General features: G+C 51.1%; 1 protein-coding gene across 1 annotated transcript; it reads right to left on the bottom strand.

Annotated features, from left to right (window-relative positions):
* Nucleotides 1-5150: 5150 nt before the first annotated feature.
* Nucleotides 5151-7878, bottom strand: KCNA5 (potassium voltage-gated channel subfamily A member 5). Its single transcript, XM_035255481.3, has one exon. The coding sequence runs from the start codon at nt 7760-7762 to the stop codon at nt 5954-5956; it is 1809 nt and encodes a 602-aa protein (XP_035111372.3). The 5' UTR covers nt 7763-7878; the 3' UTR covers nt 5151-5953.
* Nucleotides 7879-10924: the final 3046 nt, after the last annotated feature.

Genomic DNA, 10924 nt, shown 5'->3' with positions numbered 1-10924 from the left:
AAGAGTCTAAACCAAGTTCCCCATCCAGGTGTAAGTGAAACTTTCATCGTGAACTTCTGAGAAATGGCATTCTTTGCACACAGACATTTGACTTTCTTGATCCTCTCTTCTTGGCCCCACCACATCCTCTCTTAGATTTTTTCGGTTCCTGTTTTTGGTCGTAGAATAGCTTTGAGGAACTCTAGGTCTCCAGGACTCCTTACTCCCTCTGCACCCCTCCCCTCACCTTGGAACCTGCCTCCTCCAGGATCCCCAGATTGTTTGAACCAGCTTTCTGGCACACACCCGGAATCTACTGGGGTGTGATGCTATCTGGTAAAGCAAGCCAGGGGTGTCTGGGTTCCTTTCCCTGCCCCCTCAAATTAAAGGAAAAAAAATCAAATTTAAACCTGCTGCTTGCCTTTCAGCAGGAACTCATGCTGTGCCTCCCTCAGCAAGGTCGCCCAGCTGCAACTCTTCGGATGTGCTGTCTGCAGCGGCAGGGTTTCCTCCCTGCTCCTTGGTGGTGCGTGGCCAGGGCTGGCCCTGGGATTGAAAATCCTGCCCAGAGCACTCCAGTTGTACTTGGCTTTCCCCAGCTCCCAGCTCTGTCTGAGGTCTCCACCCTCTGCTTCTTCAAGAAAACCTAGGCTCCCCACAAAAGGTCCTGTAGTCCCAGCACCACTGCCCCCAACTTGTTCTTTTTTATGTCTTCTTTTGCTTCACTCAAATGTCCCCTCTTCTCTAGCCATGCATCTCTCTAAGCAGCACATCTCACCCCAAAATATAACTGACATTGCTCATTTCCTCAACTGGAAAATTATCTCTTTATGCTTACTTAATTGCTGATCCTCCCCCACTAGACTGGAAAGCCAATCCGGGAAGATCTCTTGCTAGTTATTCTGAGTCTAGCATGGTGCTTGCCTCATAGTAAATATCTTGTTAAATGACTTGAACAAATGAATGAATGGTAGTACTAAGTACGCTGAATTTGCAATGTTTCCATTTTCCCCCTTAGACAGTGAGATGCTTGTTTAGGGGGCCCTGTTCATTACTGTGCCATATTCCATTGCCTATCCTGCTTGATTGAAATAAACACAAGTTGAAATTAGTAAAATCAAATCAGAGGAGGCAAATCAGAACTTCAAAGGCAGCTTCGATACAGATGAACTGATGGCAGCAATGTGCCTCAGGAAGTGAGGTAGGTAGGGCAGCTGAATGAGAGGCTTTCATGCAGAAGACGTGGAGTGAAATTACTGAGAAATCTAGCCTAGAAGTCAGGGAAAACAATGCCAGTCCTGCTTTAACTGGAGATGGGCCTTGGGTGAGTTACATCTTCCCTCTGAGCCTTGTTTTGCTCATCTGTAAAATGAACAGGGCAGACCAGATTATTTGTAAGTTTCCTTCTAGTGGAAACATCCCTTGGAGGGAAATTTGATGCTAGAAAATAAATGACAAGTAATAGAGAAGGTGACAAGCATCTTGCTCTGTCTGGAGGCCAGTGGTCTGGAGTTGAGTCACTCCAGGCTGGGCTGCCCTGGCCCCAGATCCATGCACACTGCTACATGAATAGATACCACTATACCTGTGCATACCATATACACACCATGTGTACACAGAGCCACCCAGCCCAGGGCCTACTTGTATAGCCAGAGAAGAACCAGGTAAGGTGGGCAGGTGAAATACGTCTCTAGAAAAACACTAAGGCCAGGAGGAGAAGGTGGTAGGGGTCCACCTCCACCTATAATTCATGGAAAACCCAGAGTCCTAGGCAGAATTACCAGTTTGGCATCTTCTTCCTCTTTTCTGAAAACAGAGCAGCGTATCCCACAGACACATAGAAAAAAATCTAATTTTTATGAGGCAGTAGAAGCAAGCTAAATCTTTCTTCTGAGGTTTTCCATGGGCTAGGAAATGCCAGCATGCGATCCCTTCCCCAAACCAAAGATTGGCATTTGCAATAAATGCGAGTTGAACTGAGCAAAATCAAATCAGGGCAGACAGATCAGGGCTTCACAGGCATGACTGGATACCCAGGAGGCAGCCTCTGTGTGACTCATAAACTGATGAACTGATGTGACAGGGATGTACAGTTCTGGAGCTGAGGCCAGTGTTCACATTTTTAAAAGATTACATTGTATATGGTTATATAAGTACCTACACAATAGCCTCAATTTTGCCTCTTGGCTTACAAAGCCTAGAATATTTACTTTCTGACTCTTTCAGAAATTTTGACAACCCCTCCCCTTAACAATTGCTGCATCCTCCAGCTACTGGAAAAATTGGAGCTCTCACCACAGTCACCGGCCTGGAACTCTGGACTCCATTCCAGAAGACAGCGATGGGGACAGGGCAGAGATTCTCCTCTGGGCCACTGCTCTCCCTGCCCTCATCTGGCATGCCCTTCCTTCTTCCCAGCCTCACTGAAAGACCTGCAGCAGCTTTTCTCCTCTACCCTCATCCTCACTGACTCTCTCACTCCCACTTCCGTCCTGTATCGCTCCATTTTGGAACCCCTACAAGGTACTTGGACACACATCATCTTGCATGACCTGCTTTTGCTTTATACTGACTGCTTCCCCTAAGAGACTTCAGCTATATGAAGGCAGGAACCACATCCTAATTATTTTCCCCAGTATGCCCCTCCACACGCAGGAGAGTGCGGGGCTCAGCACAGCCATTGAGTGGATCTGTGCCACTGAGGTCAAACGAGAGAAGAGCACTTGTTCTTCATCCAGGATCAATCTCCACTGTGCACAGATCTGCCATTTCTGGAGGGCACTTGGAGAAAGGTATTCCTGCACCAAGAGAAACACTCTATGCCATCCACCCAAGCCTGGGAGTGCTTTCATCATTCGCAGAAAATAACACAAATCCGAACTCTATGGAAAAATTCCTCCAGGGCTCCTTGTCTGTTTCGTTCTCTCATCTAGAGGATGTCCCCAGCAGGGCCAGACAAGAAACTGGGACTTTTAAAGCATGTGAATTTTTTTTTTTTCCTGAACCTGTGATTACCTAAGGTTCAGCGAGCATTTGGGCAGGAGAAGAAAAAAGAAGGCAGTAAAAAAGAGGGAGTCAGATGTTCTGCTGTCCTTATACCCAACTGCAACCTGCTTTCTGGGCCTCGCTTGCCCAAACTGGTAGATTATAAACTCAAGGATGGTTTCCTCCCATGGGAACCAAGAAGCAACATCTGGATAAAAGGCTTGGGAGAGGTTCCTTGATTTAATCTCCTCAGGAAAGTAAAGGCTATGGGAAAAAAATAACAGCAGAGAAGCAGGGAGGGGTGGGAGGGGACAGGAAAGGGCTCCTTACCTCAGGTAGCCTGGGCAAGAGTCTTGACTCTCAGAGTCCTTCCCTGCTAATCGCATCAAAAGGCAAAGCAGGATGGCTGAAGTGCGATAGTGGAGCCTGCTTCCAGAAGCATGGCAACAGGTGTACTGAGAATATGGAGAGATGGAAATACTCTCAACTGCCTAGTGGGAGCCCCCCACAATGCTCCAGGGCAGATCCCATACCATGTCACTGGCCCCCAGGATCAAAGGCTACAACAGGGGACTGGGGTGCCCAACTCCAGGGTTCCCTTTTGGTCCTTTTTGTTAACCTGCTCCACAATATCCCCTCTTCCTGAAAAAAAAAAAAAAAAGAAAGAAAACAGAGAGCCTCACTCTCTTACTTCCTCCACTCTATCCTTAAGGCTTTCTATACGATTAGACCCATTTACTGGACATTTTAAAGATACAGTCCATTCTAATTGGACCAACATCTGGTCAGGCACCTGGATGCATGAAAGTCTTGGGGGGGCTCCTCTCTCAGTATTGCTTGAGCCTTAAGGAATAAACCTGCAGGTCAAAGGTGGTGACATCTCTTATTTTTAAGGGAAGCTGGAGCCCTAGGGGTGATTTCCCTGTCGCAATCACTAGGTGGGTGCTAAACTACAAACATTAGCTTTAAAGGCAGAGAGGGCTTGGAGGTGAGACTGTGTACAGTTGAGTTCTGGCAAGATGCCCTGCTTTTAGGCAGATTGTACATTATAAATAAATAAAGTGTCTCTGTTCTTCTTCCTTTGCCTTCGCATGCGATGAAAATCAGCAGAGCCCTGACTGCACAATCCTTGTTTCCTGCTCAGAGTCGGTGTTAAAAGTTCCTGGACAGAAATGATTCTGGGCACTCACAGACCCTGGCTTTCCTTAACGTGCTGGCCTTGTAATTTAAACCCACAGTTCCCAGGCACTGATTTAGTAGGTCGCCCCTCACCCACAGGGAGACCTGGACACACCCTGAGAGCTAGCCATGAAGCCCACCGTTGTCCTGGGGAAGGTGTGATTCCAAGCCAACAGCCCACCCTAGTGAGGATGCAAAACAACCCCAGTTTTGGATTATTCAGCAGCAAAAAACAACAGCAGGAATCCAGAACCCCAGGGATTCCTATCAGCAGATAGCCAATCCCAGAGAGAAATGCTAGCTAGCGTTATGCCAACTGCGGTGTTTTGCCACAGCCTTCCAGTGACAAGGGAACAAGGGGATTTGTTCTGAGTTTAGGGATTACTTGGGGCAAGGCCACGATCTGTAGAAAACAGCTTTTAACGTGAACAAGCAAATCCTTCCATTTGGCCTGTCACTGTTGCTGTTGCCATAAAGACATCGCATGCTCCTCTGCCATGCCAGGAGGGCAGTGAACAACCTGCAGAGGTCCCTCTGTGACTTGCACACTGGGGCTGCCAGGACTGATTCTGTGAACCGGCTTCATGTCTGTGAGAATCAGGCTTGTTTCTCAGAGCTGCTGAGAGCCATCCTGCAGAGGGCTTAAAACTGCAAACAAAGGAGAGAAAGCCATTGCCGGGAGATCCGGCAAGACTGTCAGGGTTCTGATCCCCCTTTTCCCTTTAGTGCCCTCCACACTCCAGGCTGACCACAAGAGCTAATACTACTGCTTCAGAGAGCATGCCACAGGGGCGTCCATGCCATAAACAGCCTGGAAAGCAGTTCACCCACCATTGTCTATGAGGCACCAAGGGGTGCATTGGAAAGATGTCGCCGAGCGAATCATGAGCTTCCCAAGTTTCCTCTGACCCCAGTCAATGCGTTTGCTCTGATTTCAAAACCAGAAACAGCCAGTGACAGACTGTTTTTAAATTTCAGAACTGTATCAGCTGCAGAAAAACTAACACTTGCCTCAACAAAGTAACCTTTTATTTCCTGGGATACAAATAAAGAGAATAAATTATCAGAAGTATTCCTCCAATATCATTAAAATGCTTTTTGAAGAAAGTTACAAGAGTTGTTTAAGGCGCACAGAAAAAGTCAGATTTGCCTTTCCTCCAGAACATTCTCTGCCCTAGACACAAAGCACCAATACCACATCCCAGAAAAATCAGAGGCTTGGACACACAAGAACCAGAACAGCTCATACCAAGATCTCTGGCTCAAATATAAGTATCACAGAGAAACATCAGGTCAACTCTCTCTTCCGTAAATACAACATGTATCTTGAAAGCATATCCAAAATATCTCTATCTGAACTACAGTACAAAAAGCCACTTACCAGCCATAAAAATAATATTTTCCCCTATACTCAAATATAATCATATGTAAAGCAAACTTGGAACACATGGATGGAGGGGTTACATAATCTCTTGGGATCTGGGCTATTTAGAGTCATTTTTGTTTGGGTTATCCCTCTGCTGGGTATAGGCTACAAATACATCCATCTCACAGCACTCGCCATTTCAACAGCTCCTGCGTCATGGAACGTGGTACTTTTTAAAAATAGGCGACCCTTGGGTGTCATGGAAAGAAGAGGGAAAATGGGGGGATGGAGGGAGGGAGGAAGGGAGGAAGGAGAGAAGTGAAAGGAGAGGGTAGACTGAGGTTACAGTGTGGCTTCCAATACTCTGCGGTGTAATGTAGATACCCATGTTCAGCAAGCCTCCCATTCCCTACCCCACTGCCACCAGTCTGCCTGAATCTCCATTTACAAATCTGTTTCCCGGCTGGCATCCAGGCAGAGGGCATACAGGGACCTCCGCAAGTCCACGTTGCTCTTGGCCTTGACGTTACACTTCTCCAGGGGACAGCTGCCCCTTTGGGCGTTGTCTGCATTCTCCAGGGTCACCCCAGCCTTGCAGAAGGATCCCCTGCTCCCGCTGACCTTCCGCTGGACTCCTCTGTCCAGCCCCGGCCCCTGGCTCTGAATGCCCTGCTCTTCCTTAAGGACTGCCGGCTCCTCGTGGTCCGTCTCCCGGTGGTAGAAGTAGTTGAAGTTAGAGACGATGACGGGCACAGGTAGGGCGATGGTGAGGACCCCGGCGATGGCACACAGCGAGCCCACGATCTTGCCCCCCACAGTGATGGGCCTCATGTCCCCGTAGCCCACAGTGGTCATGGTGACCACTGCCCACCAGAAGGCATCAGGGATGCTGGAGAAGTGGGTCCCCTGGTTGTCAGCCTCCGCGAAGTAGACGGCACTGGAGAATAGGATGACCCCGATGAAGAGGAAGAAGATGAGCAGCCCCAGCTCCCTCATGGAGGCCTGCAAGGTCTTGCCCAAGATCTGCAGCCCCTTGGAGTGGCGGGAGAGCTTGAAGATGCGGAACACCCGGACCAGGCGGATGACTCTGAGGATGGCCAGGGACATGGCCTGCTGCCCATTCTGGCCGCCTCCTCCGCCCCCCGGCTGCTGCTCTGCCAGCTCGGTGCCCAGGGTGATGAAGTAGGGGAAGATGGCCACCACGTCGATGATGTTCATGATGTTCCGGGAGAACCCTGCCTTACTAGGGCAAGCGAAGAAGCGCACGAGCAGCTCGAAGGTGAACCAGATGACGCACGTGGTCTCCACGATGAAGAACGGGTCGGCCAGGGTCCTGGGCAGGAGTGGTGCCACTGTGGGGCCAGAGGGCTGACCCACAACCCCACTGCCGTTGGCCCCAGAGGCGGGCGCGGGAGGCTGGTGGGGCGCCGGTGGGTGGCGGAGCAGCTCGCGTTCATCCCTGAACTCGGGCAGGGTCTCCAAGCAGAAGGTGATGATGGAGATGAGGATGACCAAGACCGAGACGATGGCGATGGCCCGCGCGGACCCAGAGCTCTCCGGATACTCGAAGATAAGCCACACCTGGCGCTGGAACTCGTTGCGAGGCAGGGGCTTCTCCTCTTCTTTAATGAAGCCCTCATCCTCGCGGAAGCGCTCCATGGCCTCGTCCCCCAGCTGGTAGAAGCGGATCTCGTCCGCGAACACGTCCAGTGAGACGTTGACCGGCCTCCGCAGGCGGCCCCCCGACTGGTAGTAGTACAGGATGCCATCGAAGCTGGGCCGGTTGCGGTCGAAGAAGTACTCGTTCCTCAGGGGGTCGAAGTAGCGCAGGCGCTTGGCGGGGTCCCCCAGGAGGGTGTTGGGGAACTGCGCCAGGGTGCCCAGCTGCGTCTCGAAGCGCAGCCCGGAGATGTTGATGTGGACGCGCTGGTGGTGCAGAGCCGCAGCGCCCGGAGTCTGTTCCTCCTCCGCGCCCAGGCCGGGGTCGCCTTCTTCCTCTTCGTCCTCCGGAGGCGGCCGCCGAGGCTGTGGCGGCTCCTCGGGCAGCCGAGGCAACGGCCGCGCTCCCGGATCAGCGCCTCTCTGCGCGCCGCGTCCCCTTGGCGCCGGCTCCTTGGGCCCATCGCTGAGCCCAGCCGTCGGGGGACACTGGAGCTCTCCCCCTGTGGCCTGGCCGAAGCCTGCCCGGGCCTCATCGCCTCCTCTGACCGTCATGGCCCCGCCGTTCTCCAGGGGCACCAGGGCGATCTCCATGGCGCGGGGGCAGGGGGCATGCTGCGCCCCAGCTGACCGGCTCCCGCGCCCCCTACTCACGCTCCGCTGGCGCCTCGCTTCGGGCTCCGCTCTCGCGGTTGGCCGGCCCCCTCTCTGGGGCGAGCTGGGGTTGCTGGCGCGATCCCCTCGCTTGGTCCTGACGTCAAGAAGCCGCTGCCCTGCTCTCTGCCTCTCTCTCTCTTCTGGCAGCCGGTTACCAAGCAGCCGAAAAGCCTCCTTCCAGCAGATGCAACCTTCAGCCGCCCCTCTTTGGCTGCGCCGCGCTTGGCCTCCACCCTGGGCGCCTCCCCCGCCTCCTCCCCCGCCTCCCCCTCCTCCCGCTTCCCCTCCCCCCCGCCTCCCCCCCCCCCCCCCGCCCGCTTCCCCAGCCTGGTCTCGTGGCACCGAGTGTCTCCCGGGAGGGCGCAGCTGGGGCCCCTAGCAAGGGAAAGGAGGGGCCGAGAAGGGTGCAGCCCCGCGGAGGGAGGGAAGGAGTGGGGAGGATGGAGGAACAGGTTGTACCGAGAGCGCCGAAATTCCCAGGGCAACCAGATGAGAATAGCTCTGGATTTCAGTTTCACCTGGGAACCCGCTGGAAGCCGAGTGGACTCCAGAAGGAACGAAGTGCCTTGGGTTAAAAGGACAGGCTTTGAGCTGAGTCGGAGTACGAGAGACAGAGACGGGAGACAACAGTCCTTTTTACTCTGGAGAGATAACGGTGTTTCTTTGGGAAGAATTGCAGACGGGAGGGGGCGTGGAGTAGTTACGGACCTTGAAATACATATTATCAATGGAGAAGCACCTCTCTTCCCGTCTTCCTACAGATCCACAAAAAGGTATGACGGGGTTGGAACCTTGCAGCGTCCCCATACCCTGCCCTGTTTCTAGTATGGACCCAGTGGCAGCCCAGGCAGGCAGCCTAGTCAAGAGATGAGCTGTCTGGTCTCAAACCAGCAGAACCCTTCCACCCCCTGCAACGAATTCCATTTGCAAAAGCCACAACAGGGCAGGAGGGGAGAGATTTTTACAATTCTGGTGAGGGCCGATCCTGTCTGGTGAACCTTGGAGCTAGCAACTGCATCAAGGTCCATGAAGGGGGCTGAGGGTGGAGGTGGTGTATGAGAGGGAGCCAGGGAGATACTGCAATCTCCAAGGCTGGAGAATTCCCAAGAGTGGAATAATAACAACCAGTACTTACTTGGCTCTTATTATGCACCAGCCCGTTCTCAGCACTTTAAAATAATGTCTCTGGGTATTCCTACAGCAACCTATTTTGTAAATACTATCATCATCACCATTTTATAAACGAAGAAACTGAGGCACAAAGAAATTGACAGACTCACCCAGGCTCATGCGGGTAGAAAGTGATGACGCTGGAACTCAAATTCAGAGTTTGGCCCTCATCCCCTATACTTCATCCCTCTTCAGAAATGCATAATGCCCTTTTCTGATACAAGCCCTCCTCACTCTGACATCTGGCCTGAGAACTTTAGTTCCCTGCTGCAAGAGGCAGAGGGTGGCTGATATAACATACTCATCTTTCTAGGTTGGGACACTAAGGAACCTTCCCCTACCCTTGTCTTTACCTCTACAGGGGGTTTTAGCAGGCATTGGTAACCAAGAGAAATGTTTCAAGCTGTGTGTCTGTCGGTTTCTTGGATTTAAATGACCATAAAGTGGCTGTGTTGTTGAATATCTGTTTGCGTTGTCTATTTTCATTTCTGTATATTGTTTCAGATTTATATGCATGAAGTTAGGACCTCTAGCCAATGCATGTCTCTATCCACAGGGTGGAGGGGGTGGGGGGATTTGGAAACTTGGTCCTGGATGCACAAGTGTGTTTTGTAATAGCAGGGCATAGATGTACAACCTTGGGTCAAGGTTTGAGAAGTATGTGTGCATGTGGCTTTTTAAGAGTGTGTACGTGAAGGTGGTTGTGAATTTGCAATACGTATTTTCATAATGTGTGTGACTATGCATGTGTTTGGCTGTCTTTGCAGATGTGCATGAGTGAGGAAGGGCATGAATATGAAAATCAGTATGTGAGGGCATCACTAGTTAACCACAGAGCCCTGTGTCTCCTTTCCCCAGATCTGTGCCATCCCTGCTTCATCTCCAGGGGGCTTTTAGTCTTCTCTGGCTCTGAGGTTGCCAGTCAGGATTAGGTTTTTTCCTAGGGCAGATGGGACTTACTGAGCTTGCAAAGAGTGAAGTCAGAGACCCATGACCATCTTGTCTACTGATTCATGCATCTTGTAAATATTAGGATGCTATATTGGTTCACATGGGCTCTCCTTGGGATCCCCAGAGGAAAGAGTTCTCTGGAGCTTGTCTTTCAGGGGCTTTCTGGGAGATTGTTCCCTGAAGAATACGAGTACAACATAAACAGTCCTGGAAAGCACAAAAGCCAGGCCTCCTTTAATGCGGTGTTTCCTTAAATCCGTTTCCCACGCATTTGTCAGTTCTCACAGGTTTCTTGCAAAATTACCTTCAGATGTCACATGTGGTAGCCATGGAGGTATACTGCTCAAGTCTTTCTTAAAGAAGGAACTTGCTTTTCAACTGCCAGAGTGCAGTTAGCTGACAGTCTCCAGCTGTTGGCTTTCTTTCTTACTGGCTCTGCCTCAGCTGTAGTTCAGGGGCCACACTCCTTCTGGGCAGCCCTCTGCCAATGACTGAGCACAGCAGGGTTACACAAACCTGGCCGCTCCCACCCAGTGCAGATTTCCACTAATGGGCAATCTTTGCTCTGCATTTCCCCAGTAGAGTGGCCAAGACTTTGAAAGATCTACATTGCACTCTGAGACTCTCTGTCCAACTCTGCTTTCCTCTGCTCTTTCCTTTCACAAGTGCCAGATCAGTATCATAATCTGAATGCTTTCCCTAATGAATTCTTCTTTCCATCACTTTTATCTTTCTTTATTATCTCCCAGTAAACCTCTTACACTCCTAACTCTGTCTCTGTGTCCTCTTCCCAGAGCACACATTATATAACTGAAAGCTGCCTTCTTTTCTATCTATCTAATCCTATGAGGTTAACTCTTTCATAGCAGTGCTTAATGTGCACCATTGCCCGAGGATCTTGTTAACATGCAGACTCTGAACCAGAGTGGGGCTTAGAGTGCATTTCACACAGCGCCCAGGTGATACTGATGCACCTGT

Source organism: Callithrix jacchus, chromosome 9 (assembly GCF_049354715.1).
Source record: "Callithrix jacchus isolate 240 chromosome 9, calJac240_pri, whole genome shotgun sequence".
Lineage (NCBI taxonomy): Eukaryota > Metazoa > Chordata > Mammalia > Primates > Cebidae > Callithrix > Callithrix jacchus.
This window is presented reverse-complemented; position numbering and strand designations above follow the sequence as displayed.